Consider the following 25,432-nt stretch of genomic DNA (forward strand, 5'->3'; position numbering starts at 1 on the left):
CTCTACCTCAGCAGGACACCTCTACCTCAGGACACCTCTACCTCAGCAGGACACCTCTACCTCAGGATACCTCTACCTCAGCAGGACACCTCTACCTCAGGACACCTCTACCTCAGCAGCCACACAGCGTGAGACGCGCGGCTCATGCGGCCTGTGTGGCTGCTCTAACCTGTTACCACGGCCACCGAAATGAAATGCACACGTGGTGCTGAGGTAGAGCTGTCCGGTGTGGCCCAGGCGTTATGGTGAACAGCATCATTGGTGTATGTATGACATAGGACACAGTGTAGGGCCTAGAGGACAAGATGACCACAGTTCATAATATCTTTGCCAAACACAATGGAATACACTTCCCCCATTGTAATGATCCGATCAATACTCCTTTGGTCTATATCTTCTTCTTCTACAGTCATGGGTATTGTTATGGTACGAGTATTGACTGTAACTGTTTGTTGTTATGCTAGTGTTGCTGTTTATCTCTGTCATACTCAAGACTCAAGTCAAATTAGATGGTAACCAATGCAGTATATCATAAAATGAGAGGGGGGGAAAGGGAGATATCATCTTAGTGTTGACAGAGGGAAGGAGAGGAGAGGAGAGAGAATGTAATTACTGCTCTTCTCCCTAAGTGACCATGGTGGACCAGAGGGAATGAAGACTGCTTATTACTGTCATCACAGGGGCAGAACACACACACACACACACACACACACACACACACACACACACACACACACATTACGTGAGGGGAAGGGTGTCCCCTTTTGAGTCCATGTTAGGCAACACACACACACAGTCGCAGGAGAGGTCAGACGGGGTCAGCGGGTGCTGCTGTGGGGGCGTGTTTGAAGCGGTCGTGGGCCCTGGTCTTGCTGAGCAGCGTGAGCCCCATGCTGTCCACCGTCTCCTCCAGACCCTCCTTCCTGTCTACCTCCACTGTGTAGTCGTTGGCCTGGGGGGGGGGGGGGGGGAGACAAGGAAGGCACACACATCCCCTCAGTCCCAGTCCTGAGCCGAACTGTGCTGAGCTGTGCTTAGCTGAGCTGTCCTACACATCCAGCACAGTTGCTGAAACAGTTGTGGAAAGGACAACGTGAACGGAAACTACCAGAGCGCCAGCACAGTATGGTTGGGCTCGGCCCTGTTGGTGTATAAAGCCCCTTAGAAAACACTCTCACTCACTCACTCACACACACACACACACACACACACACACACACACACACACACACACACACACACACACGCACACGCACACGCACACACTCACACACACACACACACACACACACACACACACACACACTCACACACTCACACACTCACACACTCACTCACACACTCACTCACCAGCTGCAGGGAAGCAAGCATGTACTTGCAGGCCTCAATGTTGTCCAGGCCGTGGACTATGGAAACGAACGACTTCCTGTTCCCGACCTCACTCAGGGCTGCTACGACCCGGTCTCCGTAGTCATGGATGTCGAAGGTGGGACGCTCCTCCTGGAGAGAGGGGGGGGGGGGGGGGGAGAGGGAGAGAGAGAGAGGGGTCAGCAGGACTAGAGGTTAGCTAATAGCCAGCAGAGCATAGGGGGGGGGTTGGTTCTGTGACTGTGTCTTTTCTGTGTCACTGGGAGCCTCCTCTCGAAAGGATGGTAAACGTGAAATGTGAGTCAGGCCAAAGGGGGGGGGGGGGGGTTACCCCGGTTACGGTGGCCTGGTGGGGCCGGGAGGAGGAGGTCTCACCTGGAGCAGCAGCTCAGGCCTCATCATGTCCTCCCACGTCTTCACCCGCCGCGACAACTCTGACTCCTGGGCGTAACCCTGGGAGTTCTTCAGGAACTGCTCCTGAAGGAGGGAGGGAGAGGGAAGGAGGAAGGGAGAGGGAGGGAGGGAGAGGGAGGGAGGGAGGGAGGGAGGGAGAGGGAGGGAGGGAGGGGGAGAGGGAGGGGGGGAGGGAGGGGGAGAGGGAGGGAGGGAGGGAGGGGGAGAGGGAGGGAGGGAAGGAGGGAGGGAGCGAGAGAAGAAGGGAGGGAGGGAAGGAGGGAGAGAGCCAGAGGGAGGGGAGGAGGGAGCAAGGACAACATCAGCAGGGTGAGAGGAGGCAGCATGTATGACATGACCACAGGGAGTCTGGCAGAGGGAGGGACACAGTGTGACCTGGTCTCTCCAGGTACGGCGTGGTGCACCCTGGGACAGGAGACCAGGGGGGCGTGGTGCACCCTGGGACAGGGGACCAGGGGGCGTGGCCTACGGTACGTACCATACTCTGCTTCACCAGGTCTTCATAGCTCATCCCATCTGCCTGGGGCTCTGCAAGCAACAGACACACACACATTCAACACACACACACATCCAACCGACACATGGAATGGAATATATTTGAATATGACAGGGTGAATGTATGGGGACTGAGGGAGGGACAGACGGACAGAAAGACAGGATAGTGGATTGGGGGACAGACAGTCAGAGAGGACAGGGGTTTGAGGGACAGACAGACAGAGAGGATAGGGAATTGAGAGACAGACAGACAGGGGACTGAATGGCAGACAGACAGGATAGGGGATTGAGGGACAGAGAGAGAGAATAGGGGATTGACAGAGGGACAGACAGAGAGGATAGGGGATTGAGAGACAGACAGAGAGGCAGACAGACAGACAGAGAGAGAACAGGATAAACAGTAGCACCGCCTGGGAATACCTAGCACGATGAAGTCCTGACCACCTCCAAACTCAGCTGGGATGTCAGCCAGGAAGTCGTGGTCATCGTCAGAATGGTCGTCACCTAGGCCCAGACACAGAGGAACAGTACCATTAAGATGAACGTCGGGGCCTAATGCCATTTAGGCTACCATCGTACCTCGGGTGTACCTTTCACCTAGGCCCAGACACATAGGAATGATACCACTAAGATGACTGGGACTAGTGTCAGGTCCACTACCATCATCCCTAGCACCTACCTATCTCCTCGTTACCACCTAGTGTTCATGTTTCTATGAAATGGTATCCTGTTTGCTTTAGCTTATATCCGATGTACTTGTATCATTTCTATAGCAGGGCTCCGTTGAAAAAGACACTCTGGTCTGTACTCCATGTTAAATAATACAAATGAAATAGAATTTTAGATATTAGAACTAGAATTAAATACCGTTTAAATACCATTAAAGATGACTGTATAAGGCCCATCCTTTACATGACCACAGTCCTGATTTTATGACATAATCGTACTATGACCTGTTGATGGCGATAACAAATTCTGGAAGCTTCTTTTTTCTTTTTTGTTGTTGTCGTGGTGAATTTCTTTTTTGGGTCAATTTATTTGCTACTGTTTGTATTTTTGTATATTTGAAAATCAGAAAAAAAGGGACTAAGAAAAATAATCTCTAGGACTAATAATAATACTAACTTTATTTGTATAGCGCTTTTCCTGCAAACGTTGCAGCTCAAAGTGCTCCAATCCATATATAATCATAATTTAATTATTTAGTCATTTAAAGGTAATATTAAAAAGATGGGGTTTTAGTCTTGACTTGAACATATTTGCTGAGGTTGAATCCCTAATGTAAACCGACAGTGCATTCCACAATTTGGGTGCATCAAATGAGAATGCAGCCTCACCAAAACTCTTCTCTAATGATATTTAGATAGTGTAAATAGTACTGTACTGACACCCGGAACCTTCTCTAACTCAGACAGACAGCAGCGGAGACGACAGCAGGACCCAGAGAGAACGGCCGTCAGCCCCACTACTGGGTCAGGTGCTGAGGCTGGGTGTGAGGAGGGGTCAGCTGACCAGGGTTGACCAGGGACCAGGTCTGGGGTTACAGGGTCAAAGGTCAGGGTGCCAGGTCTCACCCTGGTGGTCGTGGAGTCTGAGTCCCTCTGGCTGGGCGTCCTCCCCTCCTTCCCCTCCCTCTCTCTCTTCTCTCTCGTCCAGCTGCAGGTATGTCCTCCTCAGCTCCTCGTCTGACACAAACACACCCTGACACCCCCAGAGGCCACCGTTAGTACACACTTATGAGCCACACACGCACGCACACTTATAAGCATGGAGACACACACGCACACTTATAGTAGGTCACAGCTGGACAGAAATCACACACACACGCGCACACACACTTATAGTAAGCCACAGCTGTACAGAAATACACACACACGCGCACACACACACTTATAGTAAGCCACAGCTGTACAGAAATACACACACACACACACACACACTTATAGTGAGCCACAACTGTACAGAAACACACACACACACACACTTATAGTAAGCCACAGCTGTACAGAAATACACATTTTAAATGCTGTATTTATGTCCACATACATGTACAATTCTAAAGGACATAAATACTAACAGTGCATTTTGATATCATGGAAACAATCTGTTACAGTAATGCTGAGCCAACAACCAGTTCTGCCACACACAGGATGTTATTCGCACCAGATGATACCAGTGGGTTGACAGATACAGACAATAAGACAGACAGTATCCCGCTCATGGGTACAGGAAGCACCGCCTTCTCCATATTGAGCGGCTACCAATAACAGCGGATATTGAGCAATATTTTGCTAACTGTTTGGCCCTTCTCTTAGGAAGACCAGCCCAGCACCACACACACACACACACACACACACACACACACACACACACACACACACACAAACACAAACACAAACACACACACACACACACACACACACACACACACACACACACACACACACACACACACACTTATAGTAAGCCACAGCTGTACAGAAACACACACACACACACACACACCGTTCTCTTTAGGATCCTCTTCCGTGTCTTCAGCTTCTCTTTCATTTTAGCCAAATAAATGTAGTTCAGGTCTGCAACAGAACAGGAGACGTGACTTACTCAGCCCAGGCAGGACACAAGCAGGAACACAACACCAGCGCGCCCCAGAGACCGTTTACCTGTCAACTCCGGTCCGTTCTTCAGCTTGCGATCGGGGGGGTCGTCTGGAACGAGAGGAGGGCATGGGTCAGGACTCGCAGCCTAACACGCTCTGTCTGTCCAACTCACAGCCTAACACGCTCTGTCTGTCCAACTCACAGCCTAACACGCTCTGTCTGTCCAACTCACAGCCTAACGGTCTGTCTGTCCAACTCACAGCCTAACACGCTCTGTCTGTCCAACTCGCAGCCTAACGGTCTGTCTGTCCAACTCACAGCCTAACACGCTCTGTCTGTCCAACTCACAGCCTAACACGCTCTGTCTGTCCAACTCACAGCCTAACACGGTCTGTCTGTCTGTCCAACTCACAGCCTAACACACTCTGTCTGTCCAACTCACAGCCTAACACGGTCTGTCTGTCTGTCCAACTCACAGCCTAACACACTCTGTCTGTCTGTCCAACTCACAGCCTAACATGGTCTGTCCAACTCACACTCACGGGAGACTCATTGACGACACACACATTGAAACACCCACACACACACACACAAACAAACAAACTCACAGGTGCCGGTGTACCAGGTCCAGAAGTCTTGGAGCACGGTGGGGCCTTTCCTTTTCCTCTTGCCCTCATCGCTGAGACCCTGAGGCACCTTGTAACATTTACCTAGGAGGACACACACACACACACAAACCACACACACACAATGAAGGCAGGCATTCACAAACCCACTGTGCTCAAAGTGAATATTGTCTGTTGACCAAGGTTGTGTGAGTGGACTACATTCGTGTGTAGGGACGAGGTTTCCTGACCTATTTTCAGAGGCTTGTCTTCCCTGAATGTGGCGTACGGGTCATGTAACCTCCACGTATTCTCCTGCAACACACACACACACACACACACACACACACACACACACACACACAGTTGATAGAAGTGTACATTTGTGATTTATCCTGACTGGTTCAAATATATAAATCAACATCCTGTGCGTGTGGTGAGTCACCCTACCCCAGTGGTTCTCAAACTTTTTCTGTCAAGCCCCCCTTGGGAGGACAAAAAAATTGTGAGCCCCACCTCACCCCCAAAAAACGGTCACAACATGGGGCAAGTTTACATTTATTGAACTGAACCACATAACACTGTCTCCCAACAAAAAACCTAAAAATACAAATAACACAATATAATAAATAAACACAATAACAATATTTTTCGATTACAATTCTCAAGAAAATGAACACTAACAATCAAGAACATCATAACATTACAGCATTAGTGGCTGCAATGAGCCTGTTTGGCACTGCAGATCTTTTCAAAACGGGGTAGCAGGCCTGATACTGCCACTCTCAAGTCCTGCTCAATGTTGAGCCTAGATCTGTACTTTGTTTTCAGTGAAGCAACAGCTGAAAAGCCAGCCTCACAGAGATAGGATGTGGCGAAGGGAAGAAGGATGCCTACAGCCCTCTGCCCTATGAGTGGATACTCCTTCTCCACACCAAGCCAGAATTCACTCAGTGTCTGACCATTGAACCTCAGCCTCAGGGTGGACTCAGAGGTCAGCTCGATGAGTTGGTCCTCTTCAGCAGAGCTGAAATCAGCAGGTGCTACAGATAGAGATACCTTATTTGTAATTAATTGCATATTAAACACAACACGATTCAATTTTACAACAATCCATTGCAGGTAGTTAGTTAGTAACATACATACAACATTAATAAAATATAGGCCTACAGCACAAAATAGTCACAGTTATATTTAGTCATCCAAATTGCCTACCAACCTGCTGCATTGAATGGATCCACCACCCAGTCATACTCAGCAGTGTTGTGTGGGAAGTATTTCTGGAACAATGCTCCCAGGGAAGAGATGTGTTGCTTCAGGCAGGGGATCACTGTGGTGGCATCACAATCACTGCTTTCTACAAACGTGGTCAGGTTCTGAAAAGGATCAGTATTTCCTTCATCAAGGCGCCTGCCCCACACCTCCAGCTTTCTGGTGAATGCGCTGACCTTATCTGCCAGGTGGGGTAGGTGTTTGTCTTTTCCTTGAAGCTGAAGATTCAGCTCGTTGAGCTTTCCAAACACATCACTGAGATAGGCCAGTTTCATCAGGAATTATAAATTACTGAACTTGCTTGCAGATTCGTGCATTCCCACCTCCTCCAAAAACACCTGAATCTCCTCTCTGAGCTCAAAGACTCGGGACAACACTTTCCCTCGGGAGAGCCACCTTGCTTCACTGTGAAACAGCAAAGAAGAGTGTTCAGCTCCTATTTCCTCACACAGTGCAGAGAACAGACGTGCTTTCAGCGGGCGGGTTTTGATGAAATTTACAACACCGATCACTTCGGTCAAAACCTCATTTAGCTCAGGGCTAAGCTGCCTGGATGCGAGCGCCTCTCTGTGAATGACACAGTGTGTCCATTGCGCGTTTGGTGCGACGCGATTTATTAGCGCCTGCAGTCCCTTCCTTTTCCCGGCCATTGTCTGCGCACCATCTGAGCAAAACCCCACACAGTTCTCCCATTTCAGTCCGTGTTCTGTCAGGTAAGTGTCAAGAATCCCAAATAGCTCATTAGCTGTCACATGCTTGCAAAACAGCAAGTCTTCATTCATTGACTCCGAATCTACATAGCGGACATAAGAAATAAACAAGCAGTCCTTATTACTGTCAGTAGCCTCATCAACTTGCAATGCAAAACGTTTGTGTAGTTTCTCTGCGAGTTGTTCCTCAAGGTCCTCTGACATCTTACCTATGCGTCTTGCAATGGTGTCGTTGGACAGGGGAATGGTCTTCAATTTTGCAGCGGTTGTCTCATCAATCAAAGTTGACACCATATCCAGTGCAGCTGGGAGTATGAGCTCCTCAGCTATGGTGTGCGGTTTCTTGCACTTCGCAATTCTGTATGCAACCTTGAATGATGCTATTTGCGCTTTGGTACTTACGGATGCCGCTTTTGTCATATGAGTTTCTTGCTTTCTGTACTCTGTAAGTTTTCTTTTAAAGAAGGCCAGTGGCTTCTTTGCATCATTGGGGTGTGTTGTCTCAAGGTGCCTTTTTAACTTGTTTGGCTTCAGGCTGTCTGCTGCTAATGTTCTGAGACATAGCACGCACAATGGTCTCTCCTCACCTCCCACCACATTCACGGTGAAGCCCATTGCAAGGTAAGCCTCGTCATACTTTCGGACGTTTTTTTTTTTACCCATGTTTGTCGCATTTTCCGTTTTTGTTTTCGCTGTCCCTGTCAGAAATGACTCCATTCTGAAGATTATGAAGCTACAATTAGAACAAGTCAAAGAGTTCACCTGAGTGTTAATTGTTGACCTCCCCAGTCTCTCGCGCCCCACCAGTATTGCTATTGCGCCCCCTTCGGGGGGCGCGCCCCACACTTTGAGAACCACTGCCCTACCCCCTGGGCTTTCTCCTCCGCCATCCTGCGCTTCGTCTGTTCATCCTTGGAGGGCTGGACCTCACGCCTCTCCCTCAGCATCCTCCCTTCACCACTGGCCATCTGGGAGAGAGAGAACAGGTAGAACACCCTGAGACCAGACACAACACATGGCAGTACAGGCAAGGCAAGGCAGGTTTATTTGTAGAGCACATTTCATACAACAGGGGCAATCAATTCAATGTGCTTTACATATATCATTAAAAAATATAGATTATTTTTTTTTTTTTTAATGGCAAGAATAGATAGACATATATATAGAAAATAAATAGATCCCTAACCCACCTCCATCCCCTCGTATGCGTGTGTGTGTGTGTGTGTGTGTGTGTGTGTGTGTGTGTGTGTGTATGGTCCCACCTGTTGTCTGGTGATGTGCTCCGCGGGGTCCTGGTCCACCTCCATCCCCTGGTCCTCCAGGGGCAGGAAGTCCTCCCCGCCGTCAAGCTCCCCGCCGTCGTCCCTGGCAACAGCCATCCCAGCATCCCCTGCTGCTTGCCCTGCGCCCTCTGGACATGACACAGACAATGCTTCAATCCACTGTCCATGTACTGTAAATATGCCATTATGGTATTACCATAAAGCCCAATTCTAGCAGAATAAGAAAGATAGTATATCTACTTTAAGTAAAATAATAAAGTGCATCCAGTTAGCTCTTTAGCTGGCATGTGTGCAGCAGACTAGCTCATCTAATCACCTCTGAGCTAGCTAGTTAGCTTGCTAGTTCTTTGACACTATTGTACACTTTCTAGTCACAATAATAACGACCAATTTGAACCAACTTGCTCTGTTAGAACACTCAGCAATTATATTTGCTAACGTTTCAACTTGCTTACTTTCCATCTGCAGACATCTCACCCGGCAAAAACTCTCTCGCGTCGCGCGCGCACACTTGTGCACAATCTTGTAAGCGAGTGTGTCCAGCGCGAAGCGAAGTGTGGAGATAGGTTTGGCTATGCGAGACTACTGGCGGACTAACGTTACCAACGAGCCCATGGGCTTGCCACTCGCCAGATTCGGGTTGGGTGAATTTAAATAAAGAGGATATTTTAGCCTGCTTGTCAGATGTTTGGTGTTTACGTCCGTAATAATTCCTCTTTCTTGGGGGGGCGGGGGGTTCCGTTGAATATGACTGGTATATTCTAATGTAAAAAATATAAATATATATAAACAAAAAACACTTAAACACAAAAAAAGAAATGTAAACACAAAAACAAATATAAACCGACTTTTAATGGAACGCATCATAAACCGGAAAAAAATTCAATTCACCAGTGCGTATTGAACCGTGGATGGCGATCCGTACCGTTAAATATAAAACCGAGAACCGTTGCACCCCTAGATGGAACACATTAAACATGGCGTGCGATTTTCTACGATCTCTCAGACACACACGCACACGCATAATCAATGTTAAAACAGGGCTGGTGTTTTAGCGTGTCTCTACTGTTAATGCTACAGACTACAGAGGGGGCGGGGCCTAACTGACTGACCAACAGTGACTTATGTTTACATTATACACACTGTTTTTATTTTCACTTTTCGTTTTTTCGTTTTTTATTTCTTTATTATTGAATGATTTCATGTCCTTAGTCTTAGTCCTGGATTCTATTTTTAGTTTGCTGTCTAAGTCCTATCTTGTTTTTGTTTCGGTTCACTTAAACTTGCACTATTACTTTTTTCACTTACAGTATATGTACCAAATGTTATTGTATTGTATAGTTGTTGAAAAAACCTCAATAAACAGAAGGGGCGGGGCCTCACCGTTGGAGTCAAACAGAGCCATGGGGATGAAGGGCCTGCCCTCCATCAGCGCGTCCCTCAGCAGGGAGCAGAGCGGGGAGCCCTGGTTCAGACGGATGATGCCCAGGGGGTCCGGCGTGAACGTGTTCATCCGGTAGTCCTTACAGCTCCCCAGCACGTCGCCTCTCAGACTGTGGTACACACAGACACACACACAGACACACACACACAGACACGCACACACACAGACACATGACTGAAGGAAGACAGGGGGACACACACACACTTCGCACCGCCTCTGTTGTGTACGGTAGAGGAGTGCTGCCTCAGTCACGCTCAGGCTGTGGGTTACGTTACAAATGAAGTGGTTTGGAATCAAAGATGGAGAGGAAGGCCTGGGGGGCGTGTGGACAACCTGGGGGGCGTGTGGACAGTGTGGACAGTGGGGACAGTGTGGACACCCACCTGATGAGAGGCAGCTTCTGCTTCTCCAGGGGCTCAGTAGGAAGCAGAGACACGGGGACCAGAGGAGCCACCTCCACTCTCTGAGGATCACACACACACACACACACACACAACAATCAGTTAAACATCAGACAGACACACACACACACACACACACGTTACACAGAAGACACACACAACAAACAGTTACACATCAGAAACACACACACACGACCATCATCAGACACTCACACCACAATCAGTTACACATCAGAGACACACAAACAACAACATCAATCAGTTACACACTGTATACATACACAGTCAGACAAGGCCCATTCAAAAATTACACTTTCTGTTGCTGCACCCAAGCTGTGTTTCAGCCCTCCCACCAGCCATCCCATACTCTCCATACATTCAAGACCAGACTCAGGACCCATCTGTTCAGACTGGCCTTCCTACAGCATGGCAGAGGTCCTGAGTAACACTATCCCCCCATAGCTGCCTAAGCTTTTACAACTTTCTTCGTTCTTTTTAAATATGATTTTATTAAATTTTTGCTCTTTTTTTTTTTGTCTTCTCTTTGTTTTCTGTACAGTGTCCTTGAGTTTGAGAAAGGCACTTTTAAATTAAATATATTATTATTATTATTATTATTATATAACACTTCAGAGGAGCATCTGATGTACACAGACGGTCTCCTGGGACCACTCACCGCGGTCGACTTCTTCTTCACGTCCATGTTCTGAGAGACCTCAGTTGAGACGTGGTCTAGGGAGTCCAACTGGAACAAAGCAACACACACAGCTTGAACCAAAACATTTCAGACAATCTCCCAAATACTGAATGGGTTTAAACAACCAGTCCATTCCCATTCAAATCCAACCTCCCGCACCTGTGACGCCCACCGCCCCCCCCTCCCCTCTCTCTCTCTCTCTCTCGCTCTCTCGTTTGTACCTCAGTATCATCCATGTGCTTTCTGGCTCTGGTCTTCTTCGCACCATCCTCTCCAGATGCAGCATCCTCTTTATTCCGCCTGGAGAGAGAGACCACCGCAATAAGACACTCTGTGTGTGTGTGTGTGTATGTCTGTGGCTTACTATAAGTGTGTGTGTGTGTGTGTGTGTATTTCTGTAAGGCTGTGGCTTACTACAAGTGCGTGTGTGTGTTTATCGGTATGGCTGTGGCTTACTATAAGTGTGTGTGTGTGTGTGTGTGTGTTCAGGGGCAGTAGAACTGACTCACTTGTCTCTGTCGGAGATGTAGTCCAGCGTTTGGAACACCATGTTGTACAGGTGCTCCACCTGAAGGAAGACCAAACACCGAAGGATTTCACTCGACACCAGTTACCTCTGCCATTGGGTTCTTGTGTATAGACACCAGTTACCTCTGCCATTGGGTTCTTGTGTATAGACACCAGTTACCTCTGCACCGTGTTTGTCCGTGAATAAAACCGGCTATGGAGGTGGTACAAAACACAATACTCCTTTGCTAACTTCACCATCGGTATACGGTCATTTTGAGCCCTGAACCACCGCGCTGACACCCCGAGAAGATATGCTTTTAACCGTAAACTCAATGAACCGGGAGTTCACCCGCTGCTCTAAGCAGCAGCACGTCATGGAGGATATCAGCGGGGGGACAGACAATTTCTACCCGGGAATTCGCTCCGCGCTGTGTCGACCGTGATAGGAGTGTAGTATCGACACCATTCAAATGGTTTTGGATTCCCTGTCCTCTCCCCTATCCGGACACGTTTGAATTGTTATCCTAACCCACGGTAAATCACAGTTATTAACCCGCAAAGGGTGCCTCCGGGCACTGTGTTTGTCCGTGAATAACACGGCACACAATGATACTACAGTTCATAAAGCAGACAAGTGAAGGCAGTGGTTTTAAGGGTTCAAAAAACATGACTTTATTATGTGTACATAGCTTCCTCTCTCTCTTTCTCTCCAAAAAATCACGGTTAATAATATACCACATACTGAGGAAAAAGTATACGATAGCTTCAAGTTCCTCCATGTTGCTATTGTTGTGGCTGTGTTGTGTCTCGTGAAAATATACGTCACCACCATGGCGCGCTTTTATGACGCGTAACTCCGCCTACTATCTCTTACTCGTTCCTGGTCGCTTGTGTATAGTGGAAAATCAGAACTGTTCAAAAGCGTGCCGAAGCGAGCCGACCCGAGATAGTGGAAAAGTGCCAATAGTCAGGAGGGTCCTTATAGCAAAAGGTAAACTACAGTTTATACGGTTTATGTGTGCCAAAATCTACTACAATGGCGCTACGTGTGGACACAGGATTTCTAGACGTTATTTGGTTTGATGGCCTTCCATAGTGGAGAAGCGCCATCAGTACCTCCGTGTGCTCGTCCAGACCAGGCGACACAGACATAAACTGATAACAAGTTCCACCAACATTGTATAGTGTTATATATATAACAACATTGTATAGTGTTATATATAGATAACAACATTGTATAGTGTTATATATAACAACATTGTATAGTGACAGAATAGCCTATCTCTGCAGACAGAAGAGGTCAGTAGTAACATGTTAGACAGTGAGGCAGCGAGCTGAGACAAAGGCTTCTACTGACCTCCGACACTCAGAGTCTCCCGTTGTCCTTGTTGACTGTTGAGATGTTTTCCGCAGTAAAGGAAACCAAATACAGAGATGTAACTATTCTAACTGTTCTGGTTCTTCTTGTTCTTTTGGGTTTAGCGGCAGCTCGCATCCCAGATGTTTAGTGATGTGTCCTTCCGTGTCGAGTAACCGAGGCACATGTTTGTGATGCGCGTATCGAGGCATGTGTTGATGACGTATATGGTAAGAGGCATGTGTTGATGACGTATATGGTAAGAGGCATGTGTTGATGACGTATATGGTAACCTGCCGGCCGTACCACGTGACCGATTCGGGAAGTGGCTCGGATTTGGCGCGAGACTCGAAACATAAAAGGGACAGGTAAACGCAGGTGAAATCATCTAAAAAAAAAAAGAAACCGCCTGAAGCCCAGCACTGTGGAGAAGTTGTTATTTTTAAATAAAAATGAATAAATGAATACAATGTTGTTGTTCCTAGTAACACAAGCACATTTATTCAATTCAAAGCTTCACACACCAAAGCCACGGTGTCATCATCACTCTGCCTGCTAGACATTTATTGTCCACTTGATGGCGCAGTAGAGCAAATGAAGCAACACGAAGCTTCGGCCTATGTGTGACACAATTGGATGGAAAGCTTCAACAGTTCATGAAGCTTCATCTCGCCATCACTACAGATGTTGCATTACTGCTGTAATGTTCGCCCTCTGTCACAGTTGTAAACTTAATAATCACTCGTAAGGTCTTCAGCTTCAGCACGGTGTGTGTTCACTGACTCCGCCATCTTAGCTCGACTTCTCGTTCCCTGGTATCGCGGGAATAGACCAAGTCGTCGTCGTCTTCTTCTTCTTGTTTTGGTTTTAACGGCAGCGTGCGTCCTTGATGCTGCATTACTGCCCTCTGCTGGAGGCAGTCACCTCCTACAATGTCCGTTCTGTCATATGTGTCCCACCATTAATATATCCATCCTTTTAAAACACTTTTTAAAACTTTTTTCTTTTCTTAGAATGATAATAATATATCATATTATACTATAGAATGATCATAGAATGATCAAAATGATTTTTTTTTAAATAATAAAGTGAAGAAAAAAAAAATAGTATATTACTATGTTCTTTTTTTTTTAAACGTTATTTATTTTTTCCTTAGAATGATAATATATCATATTATACTATAGAATGATCATAGGGTTGATCACAGGGTTGATGATCACAGGGTTTTCCAACCCTGTACCAGTGGTAAATGAGTCCACAACCCCCTTCCTCTCATGGTATCTCAACTTCCATGTTCTCAGAATGTTGCATACATCCTAAATATTCAATTTGATGTCATAGTGCACTCAAGCAGACATTATACATTGCAGTTAATGGAAGTTCTAGATTGTACAGCAAAATTCTAGAATGATTTGCAGAAATATTTTACTCCTGAAAATTAGTGTCTACCTTTAGTCTACCTGACGCAGGGCTTAAAGTGGGAAAAATTCCTGTGCCTGAAACTTTTTCTTGGGGAGGGGGGTCACTGTTTGAGATATTGGGAGAGCGGGTACAGAAGACAGCTTCTTGTCTCAATGTTTAAATGCATTAATACTATTTTATAGTCAATACAAAATATATGTCTCAATGTTAAAATGCATTAATACTTTAAATGAATGTGCAACAATACTATGTGCAATACAGGGCTTAAAGTGGGAAAAAATCCTGTGCCTGAAACTTTTTCTTGGGGAGGGGGGTCACAGTTTGAGATATTGGGAGAGCGGGTACAGAAGACAGCTTCTTGTCTCAATGTTTAAATGCATTAATACTATTTTATAGTCAATACAAAATATATGTCTCAATATTAAAATGCATTAATACTTTAAATGAATGTGCAACAATAATATGTGCAATATGACAACCCTTGTGTACATAAGGTTCAGATATAGGAAAAGTTCAGGATATTTATAGCATAGAGTACAGCACAGTGTTTTATTGTATAGTATAGTAGTTACTAGTGTACATAGCCTTTATTTATGTAAACCAGCTCTTTTCCCTTTTTTATTTTACCCTTGGCCCTCGTGTTTTTAGTCTTTTTCCAAGCACCAGGGGAGCCCCCCCTCCTAAATGTCGTTGTATGGTACCTGTACTGTATTACAGTTTTTCTCAATTGCTAAAACACATTTCACAAAACTTTCCTCCATTTCACCAAAACTCTAAACACAACACACTTTTCTAAAGCTACATAAGCAAAACCACACCTTCTCTCTTCAAAACTCAAACTCAAACCCTACCCCTAATCCTAACCCTAACCTTACTGTAACCCTAGCACCTAACCCTAACCCTAGTTTTCCCACATGTATGATAGTCATGCATAAAAATAAATCTGCGCTCCCTGTCTAACATTATATCTAACATTACATATTTTACATTACAGTAAGGCTGATTTTGCATGATAGTCATGCATTTTTAGATATCTATTTCCCCCCTTTAAATGGCATATGATGTCCGAAATTTTACTAAAGTTCAGCCGCGAAGTTGTTGCACTGTTGTCCTATCGAGTTTTACGTAAATAAAGGTTTGAAAAATGTTACCGTATTCCCACATGTACCGTAACATGTACAATACTGTACGGTATCACAACTCAATGCAAACACTACAGAGGATCCATTACACACAACAATACTCACTGAAAACAATGTTCAGGGTGTGATGTTTTTTTTATTTATTTATGGAACTATACCACACACACACCACAATCATTTGCATCAAGTGTCTTAAATTTTGAGTCGTTATGTTTAATGAATGAAGCCAGGTGTGTTCATTGTGTTAAAATGTTGCTGACTGTGGCAAGCATTTTGCATCACATGAGCTTTAATTTGAGAATTTGACATTTTGAGCAGAGTTTTTTGCAACTTGTTTTAGCAAGACAAAATGTGTTTAGATTTATGAGAAAAGGAGGATTGTGAATTGTGTCTTCATGTGAAATGTGTTTATGGTTTTGGCAAATGGGAGCTAGTTTTATTAAATGTGTTTAGAGAACTGGTCATTTGGTTTAGAGAATTGGCTTTTGTGTTTTAGCAATTGGGAAAAACTGTAATGACAATAAAGACCATTCATTCATTCATTCATAATACTGTTTTATACTTAATAAAAAATAAATAAAATTAGATGTCTTTAAAAGGCCAAACTGATTGCATCACTTATTAAGCCACTATCACTATAACAATACAGAATAAAATATATACATGTCTTTAAAAGAACAAACTGATTACTTATTAAGCCACTATCACTTATATTCTCCTTCTTGGCACCACGTCCCATAAGGCTTCCCGTCACTACTCAGGGTTTTTCCTGGCTCAAAATGAGGCGGAGGTGGTACCAGTGGTGTTTGACATCGGGGGGGACCCATGAAGCAGGGCTGTCTGGGGGTCCTTAAAGGAGCATCAAACACTTAATTTCTTGCATTCTGGTGAATTGATATGCACCAATTTGTGCCCTTTCGCCATCAATTTATGGTGGAAATGTCATTATATATGTAAAGGAAAAAACAATATTCAGGCACCAGATGGCCATTCAAAATATAATGTAATATAATGCAATATAAGGCTCTCAGGCATTCTGTACTTTAAAATATGTATTCTCCTTGAGCAGTCAACATCAACTATCAGCTGTTTCGCTAGCAAACACGAAAGCTAAGTTATTTGTGAAACAGCGCCCCCGCCACCACGTCGGCGCAATGCCGCAATTGCATTTTTTTATTTTATTCTCCCGCGCCGGAAATCCGGCACTGTGCCGGAGTACTTTAAGCCCTGGCAATATGACACCCCTTGTGTACATAAGGTTCAGATATAGGAAAAGTTAGGATATGTATAGCATAGCATAGAGTACAGCACAGTGTTTTATAGTATAGTAGTATAGTAGATAGTGTACATAGCCTTTATTTATGTAAACCAGCTCTTTTCCCTTTTTTATTTTACCCTTGGCCCTCGTGTTTTTAGTCTTTTTCCAAGCACCAGGGGAGCCCCCCCTCCTACATTTCGTTGTATGATACCTGTACTGTATTAATGACAATAAAGACCATTCATTCATAATACTGTTTTATACTCAATACAAAATAAAATTATATATTTAGATGTCTTAAAAAGGCCAAACTTTTGTGATTGCATCACTTATTAAGCCACTATCACTATAACAATACAGAATACAATTGTGGGGAACATGGCGCATTCCGACCTGCAGGGGGAGCCACAGGACGGTTGGTGAAGGGATGGGGGCGCAATTGGCACCGGCTGATGCCAATTGGGTCCTCATCAACGTGCCCTCTTAATGTGTTGCTTTGTTTTCCCCCGGGACCAGAGTAGGAGGCAGTGAGCGGAGAATCAAGGAAGCGGGGAGAAAGCAGCGGAAACGTCGGAGAGCGCTGCAGGAGAGCCGCGACCGGAAGGGTCGGGCAGCGAGCGAGCGGAGACGTTCTCCCCTGAGCGAGGCTCAGACAACCTGACTCCAAACCTGTGTGCTGCGCAAATGAAACCCGTTCTATAACCGCCGGATCATATTGTCTGTCTCCCTCTGTGCCCGAACCTGTTACAAAAATATATACATGTCTTTATAAGAACAAACTGATTACTTATTAAGCCACTATCACTTATATTCTCCTTCTTGGCACCACGTCCCATAAGGCTTCCCGTCACTACTCAGGGTTTTTCCTGGCTCAAAATGAGGCGGAGGTGGTACCAGTGGTGTTTGACATCGGGGGGGACCCATGAAGCAAGGCTGTCTGGGGGTCCTTAAACGAGCATCAAACACTTAATTTCTTGCATTCTGGTGAATTGATATGCACCAATTTGTGCCCTTTCTCCATTAATTTATGGTGGAAATGTCATTATATATGTAAAGGAAAAAACAATATTCAGGCACCAGATAACCACTCAAAATATAATGTAATATAATGCAATATAAGGCTCTCAGGCATTCTGTACTTTCAAATATGTATTCTCCTTGAGCAGTCAACATCAACTATCAGCTGTTTCGCTAGCAAACACGAAGGCTAACTTATTTGTGAAACAGCGCCCCCGCCACCACGTCGGCGCAATGCCGCAATTGCAGTTAGAAATGACATAAATCCACCGAGTGCATTTCTGTCATTTCTGTCGGCCGCCTCATAGTTCTCGATGCAGGAAAAACCCTGCTACTCTCCTCTATCCATGCCCAGCGCCATTTATTCCTTACTCCTCGTTCTAGTATAGCTGTGTCTTCGCCAGGTTTAAGAAACTTGGCTTCCATTTTAATAGACTCTTACTAAAGTTAGCGAGATAGCGAGCCGCTAAAAGCGAACGTCTCTACAAGCTAACATTACACTCATTCAAACTTCTTACGGCCCGGCCCGCCCCACTACTCTGCCTCCGATTGGCTAGAAGTCGCTGGTTGGCTTGAGCAATGTGATACCATTGGTAGGCGGAACTGTCTCTTTGCTAAAGATGACTCTTTAAATTACGATGTAAACAAATAGCATGTGATTTTTTTATTTTTTTTGCTCAAAATTCCCCCGCGCCGGAAATCCGGCACCGTGCCGGAGAACTTTAAGCCCTGCTGACGCCAGAGGTCAAATCTGAAGTGGTTCCACGTCTAAAAATGAAGTTTACAGTCTATAGAAACACTGTAGAAAGTTTCATGCTTAAGTCATAAAATGCACAATTGTTATACCTATCAGCCTCACTACAAATGCAACTTACAGAGAAGCCACCCTTCTCTGCCCTCTCCCGCTCACTTGGCTTAATTCAGCCGCTATAATTGAGCCACTATCTCAGGGCTTAAATACAAAGCTCATTCTCAAGTATATTTGGTATTTATAGACTTTAGTACGTACACAATTTTATTTTGCCTGTCTGTGTGCGGCTCTTTAATCCATTCATTAAAAGTGTGTGGCTCGCTCGCTGTGTCTCAATAGGCGTCGTTTTGGTTTAGCAATTCTTGGCACTCGCCATACCTGCATTAAAAAAAAATCCCCTGAAAATTGTATCTGAAACACGTGTTGTCATGTTGGTGATTTTATCCACAACGGTAACTCAACATCCTCCCGGCTCCATCTCACCCCCCCCAGCCAGGCGCTGTAGTGGAGCGCAGGGTTGCCAGACGGGATTGACAAGTTCAAGCCCAACCAGTCTAAAAGCTGCCGAATCCACCCGTCCAGAGTGACCAAAAGTAGCCCAATCTGGCAACACTGGAGCGGGACATCGGTTCCTCAATAAACAAGCCATGAGTAACGTTAATGTTAAAACCTTGTCCACGATTCTCATTCATTCAGGTGGGTTAAACAAACTGTATAAACACCATAATACTGTTGGTTCAAATGTAATATATTAATGAACAAGTTCATGTCATGTACAAACATGTTCTAATTAAATTTTATTTTAGTGAAAAACCTGACCTAACGTCACCCGCGATTGTGAAGCTAACTGTAACAAGCTAGTTAGCGAATGTTAAAGGGTACAACAACAGCTAGTTTAATGTCAACCATGTCTCTATTCTCAATCATTTCTGTAATAATTGTACCAAATTGGGGCTAGTGTGTGAGTAAGTTATATGTGTGTGCAAGCATGTTTTTGATATTGTCAATCGTCTCACTTGTAATAGGTGAGCTGAAACACAAATATGCCAGTGAGAAAAAGGAAAATGGACATAACAAGGAGCTTTTTTGGTAAAACGGCAGCAGAGACAAGTACAGGGACACAGGTGAGGTCTCACAATACTAGTGTTTTAACAGTGCAGTTAATTTAGAGTTGAGAATAGCTAAATCTGTAATGTTTTGTTTCTAAGGAGATTGAACCAGGTCCACCTGCTAGGAAAGATGTAGATTACTACCTACATACTGTAGCTGTCTCCTTTATTCATTACCTTAATGTAATATAAGTCAATTGTATAGAAACAACTCACCAAAATAGACTATTGCACAACTGATTTGAAACCCCCCCTCAAGCCCCCTATTCTGTACCTTGCCATACCTTGGCTTTTGCTGAAATGACACCACTGGTCTCATAGCCTATTGGAAATGTATTGCGTGTGTGTGAGTGAGAGCTTTTGTGAGCCTGCATGTATGATGTGGCTCTTTCTGGTACCCCAACAATTCTTTGGGGCTCTTAGTCTCCAACTGGTTGGCCACCCCTGGAGCCTCATTTATAAAAAGGTACTTAACGTCATCTTTGACTTTCACGTAAGCACATTTTTCTAAACGGACATAAGCATTATATATAAAACGAGCTGCGCTTGTTTAAGATTGCGTACGTGCTTCCTTCTATAAATACCAAATATACTTTAAATTGAACGCAGGTGAATAGCGGCTCAAAGAAAAGCGGCTGAATTAAGCCAAGTGCTAAAATATAGGGTAGGCGTTCGTCTGGAAGCGGGAGAGGGCAGAGGAGGGTGATTTATCGTTTGATTACTAACCAGGCAAATGCTTGTACTCAAGTTGTAAAAGAAAATCATTTCTTAACTCAATTTCTCGGCTGATAACAACATCGTTAATTTTATTACGAGCCACATTCACTTCGCATGAATTACAGTATAGGCAGTGCGGCTCACATGCCTGTAATAACTCCGCATAACCAGTAGGTAATACCCGACGTAGAACTACGGTCGTTTCCAGAGCAGTGGTATGGTTACTCTCCTGTGTGTGTTCTCTGATGCTTCTTCAGGCTTCCTCCTTCACTAAAACTCTTCCCACACTGGGAGCAGTGGTATGGTTTCTCTCCAGTTGTGTTCTCTGATGAATCTTTAGATTTCCTGCTTTATTGAACCTCTTCCCTCACTGGGGGCAGTGGTATGGTTTCTCTCCTGTGTGTATTCTCTGATGCCTCTTTAGGTGTCCTGATTGATTGAAACTGTTCTCACACTGGGAGCAGTGGTATGGTTTCTCTCCAGTTGTGTTCTCTGATGAATCTTTAGATTTCCTGCTTTATTGAACCTCTTCCCTCACTGGGAGCAGTGGTATGGTTTCTCTCCTGTGTGTATTCTCTGATGCCTCTTTAGGTGTCCTGATTGATTGAAACTGTTCTCACACTGGGTGCAGTGGTATGGTTTCTCTCCTGTGTGTATTCTCTGATGCTTCTTCAGGGCTCCTGCTTCATTAAAACTCTTCCCACATTGGGAGCAGTGGTATGGTTTCTCTCCTGTGTGTGTTCTCTGATGAATCTTTAGATTTCCTGCTGTATTGAACCTATTCCCACACTGGGAGCAGTGGTATGGTTTCTCTCCGGTGTGTATTCTCTGGTGAATCTTCAGACTTTCTGCTTGACTAAAACTCTTCCCACACTGGGAGCACTGGTATGGTTTCTCTCCTGTGTGTGTTCTCTGATGCATCTCTAGATTTCCTGCTTTACTGAAACTCTTATCACATTGGGAGCAGTGGTATGGTTTCTCTCCTGTGTGTATTCTCTGATGAATCTTTAGATGTCCTGCTGTATTGAACCTCTTCCCACACTGGGAGCAGTGGTATGGTTTCTCTCCGGTGTGTATTCTCTGGTGAATCTTCAGACTTCCTGACTGACTGAACCTCTTCCCACACTGAGAGCAGTGGTATGGTTTCTCTCCGGTGTGTATTCTCTGATGCATCTTCAGTTCGTCTGCTGTATTGAACCTCTTCCCACACTGGGAGCAGTGGTATGGTTTCTCTCCTGTGTGTGTTCTCTGATGCTTCTTTAGGGATTCTGCTGTATTGAACCTCTTCCCACACTGGGAGCAGTGGTATGGTTTCTCTCCGGTGTGTATTCTCTGATGCTTCTTCAGGGCTCCTGCTTCACTAAAACTCTTCCCACACAGTGGGCAGCGGTAGGTCTTCTCTCCGGCGTAAGTCTGTGGGTGTGTTTTAAGGTGATTCTTCCGCCTCGAGCTCCTGTGTTGTTGATGGTTTCCTGGTGTGGTGGAGCTGGGCTCGCTGTCTGAACCTGGGTTGGAGCTCTGCTGGTCTGTAAGAATAGGAACATATACAGGGTTACATAGGAAAGTTTATTTGTATAGCACATGTTATACAACAAGGGCAATTCAAAGTGCTTTACATACAGCATTAGGATATTAAGAAAGAAGAAAAAAGTATAGAAATTAAATATCAACATTTAACAAGATAATAGGCAATGAATACAAATATATGAATTAAAGTGTTCTCTATCTAAGTATGTCTCTCAGAGAGATAAACCTCTGCACCTCCTACAAGCATCGTACCACCATACAGGATTACGGTCAGATTATCACGGGGAGTGGCTGCACATATGATGCAGAAGAGGTTGATTATCATTATTAAAAAATAATAGTCATAAATATGCTAATATTTGAAAATTGATATACATTATATACTGTATCATAAATACACTTTATACACATTATATACTGCATCATAAATACACTTTATACACATTATATACTGCATCATAAATAAAATTGTATTTGTTCCATGAAAATCCGTTGAGGATTACAGACATAATCAAATGTAGGCTACTGCAAGTACATTGCTGCGATAGCTATAGCGAGACCTACTGTACAGTTTATCATTCATAACTGTCTGTACATAGACATATAATATCCTATCACTACTGCGTATGTAACTTGGGTAAACCCTGTTATAGAAATAGCTTTATACTAGGTAGATTTTAAAAATGTAAGGATACTGGGTGGTAGAACGTACTTATCTCGGAAAAGTCATGAAAGGCGGGTCCTGAAATTTTATCGACTTTAAAGGTAGAATTTATTTTTACTCGCTAGGTCAAATGACCCCACCCGTGGCTGTTCTAGTGTTAATGACCCCATGGCTGTTATAGTGTTAATGACCCCACCCATGGCCGTTCTAGTGTTAATGACCCCACGCATGGCTGTTCTAGTGTTAATGACCCCACCCATGGCTGTTCTAGTGTTAACGACCCAACCCATGGCTGTTCTAGTGTTAATGACCCACCCGTGGCTGTTCAAGTGTTAATGACCCCACCCATGGCTGTTCGGGTGTTAATAATCTCGTTCAAAGCTCTGAATAATTGTGTGACAGTAGAGTGCAGTAGAGGGCAGTAGAGAGCAGTAGAGGGCAGTAGAAAGCAGTAGAGTGCAGTAGAGTGCAGTAGAGAGCAGTACAGGGCAGTAGAGGGCAGTAGAGAACAGCATGGGGCAGTAGAGAGCAGTAGGGGGCAGTAGACGACAGTAGAGAGCAGTAGGGGGCAGTAAAGAGCAGTAGAGAGCAGTAGAGGGCAGTAGAGGGCAGTAGAGAACAGCAGGGGTCAGTAGAGAGCAGTAGGGGGCAGTAGAGGACAGTAGAGAGCAGTAGAGAGCAGTACAGTGCAGTAGAGAGCAGTAGGGGCAGTAGAGAGCAGTAGAGAGCAGTAGGGGGCAGTAGAGAGCAGTAGAGAGCAGTAGAGAGCAGTAGAGGGCAGTAGGGGGCAGTAGAGAGCAGTAGAGGGCAGTAGAGTGCAGTAGAGTGCAGTAGAGAGCAGTAGGGGCAGTAGAGAGCAGTAGGGGGCAGTAGAGAGCAGTAGAGAGCAGTAGAGGGCAGTAGAGGGCAGTAGAGGGCAGTTGCTATTCCTAAAATTGATTTTCTATCATATTTCTCTCTTGATATATCAACCCCACACAGCGGGAGAGAGCAGGACTGTCAGACGATGCAGGTACTGACTGACTTACACTGCACTGGCAGCATTGGTTTTACAACAGTGCAATGACACTCACCAATAACAAAGACTTACCATCCATCTCACTGTCTTTCATCTCCACTCTTCCTCTGTCCTCTTGATTCACCATCACTCCCTCCTCCCTCCTTTGGTCTCCTCCATCCTCTTCTTTCACCATCACACCATTCTCCTCTACATCCTCTTCCTCCAGCTTCACTGCCACCATCTCTGGACCCCACTGTGGGCTTTTCAGGGCTGGAGAACCACAGCCAGATCTGGGGGACTCGGTGCATTCTGGTTCATACATGGTTACCATGGTTACATGAGCTGAAGAGGACCTGCGGCTGGAAACACTGGAGGCGGAAACAACGCAGGGTCGTTTAGACATGACAGACAAACAGTTCACTGAACTCCCATCTAGACTGACAGGACACGTCCTGCAAATGCAATAATAATATTACTGATTGCATTTGCTGTAATTTAAGGGTCTGGAAAGTAAACATTAAATGGTTCCAATTGTATTTTGTGTCCAGGAAAAATGTTAACACATAATAAACTATGAAAAGAATCTTCTAGTTAGGCTCTACTTCCTGGTCAGACAGTTCTGAGGCTGTGTGGGCGTGGCCTTTGCACGCTTGACTGGCAGCTCCCTTCCAAGCCAGCTTGCTGCCTTATCATACATGACATTCATCTGTTAGACGTGCTTATAGTTCTGCCCTTTAACTACCAACTGTTTAATTACCAACTGCCCTTTAACTACCTACTGTTTAATTACCTACTGTTCAATTACCAACTGCCCTTTAATTACCTACTGTTTAATTACCAATTGCCATTTCATGTGTTAGGGTTAGCAGCATGTGTTAGCGTTAGCAGCATGTGTTAGCGTTAGCAAGCAGCATGTGTTAGGGGTTAGCAGCACGTGTTAGCGTTAGCAGCATGTGTGACTTACTGATCAGTTGTAGCACGGTGTTGGTCTGGTCTTCTAATTCGCTGCTGTATTTTCACAATATCCGCCGTGTTTAGTTTCTTCCCACACTGGACGTAGCACTGGCGCATGTCCTCATGACCACAACTATGTTTCCTTTGCTCAGAGGTTTGCCCTGCCGCTGTCCTTCTCTGCTGCTCCTGTAATCCAATCACTGAGCTGCTCTTGTGACCACCTGACTCAGGATGTGATTGGTCAGCTCTAGCGCGGCCTGTGGTTGGCCTTTGCTGAGAGGAATTCCTACCATAGCACTCTTCGATCTTGACCTCCTGACCTCCAGTCTTGACCTCTGAACTGCCGTTACTGTCACTATCCATGTCATTACTGTCATTCGCTGCTTCAGAGAGGTGACACCCTGACGCAGATCTGCTGAGCATCTCATCTTTGGCCTTTTGGTTTTTGATGAAGTTCCGTAGAAACCTGTCCCACGGTGTGTCGTACTCTTCTTTAATGTTGGGAGAGTGATGGTCCCTGTGGGTGGGAGGTGGTGGTGGTGGTGGTGGCTGGAGCCTAATAAGATTGTCCTTCCGGTGGTTCTGTCCTTCTGCCTCTGCATCAGGGGACCCAAGGTGTGTCCTCTGGCTCTCTGACACTGAGTAAGCAGAAGCCTCCATCTCTCTGCCCAGATGGACAGTTCACAGTGCAGGGAATCCTACCAACACAATTGAT

At 45.2% G+C, this 25,432-nt stretch overlaps 1 protein-coding gene and 1 pseudogene across 2 annotated transcripts in view; both read right to left on the reverse strand.

Annotated features, from left to right (window-relative positions):
- Positions 1-25,432, reverse strand: part of LOC308168667 (tRNA (carboxymethyluridine(34)-5-O)-methyltransferase alkbh8-like) — a 257,081-nt pseudogene that overhangs the window by 93,760 nt on the left and 137,889 nt on the right. The gene's annotated exons all lie outside the window — the stretch shown is intronic.
- LOC308168496 (condensin-2 complex subunit H2-like) lies at positions 809-24,813 on the reverse strand (the record flags this gene model as incomplete). Its single annotated transcript, XM_080543096.1, has 21 exons — positions 24,728-24,813; positions 23,854-24,131; positions 21,845-22,098; positions 11,799-11,857; positions 11,511-11,589; positions 11,269-11,337; positions 10,575-10,654; positions 10,131-10,300; positions 8,727-8,875; positions 8,311-8,432; positions 6,702-7,009; positions 6,343-6,525; positions 5,486-5,587; positions 4,941-4,985; positions 4,783-4,853; positions 3,852-3,978; positions 2,698-2,781; positions 2,261-2,310; positions 1,744-1,845; positions 1,351-1,500; positions 809-952 (listed from the first exon to the last, which is right to left on the reverse strand). The coding sequence occupies exons 2-21, from the start codon at positions 24,092-24,094 to the stop codon at positions 809-811; spliced, it is 2,589 nt and encodes an 862-aa protein (XP_080399222.1). The 5' UTR covers positions 24,095-24,131; positions 24,728-24,813.

Source organism: Nansenia antarctica (genome assembly GCF_963989245.1).
Source record: "Nansenia antarctica genome assembly, chromosome: 12".
NCBI lineage: Eukaryota > Metazoa > Chordata > Actinopteri > Argentiniformes > Microstomatidae > Nansenia > Nansenia antarctica.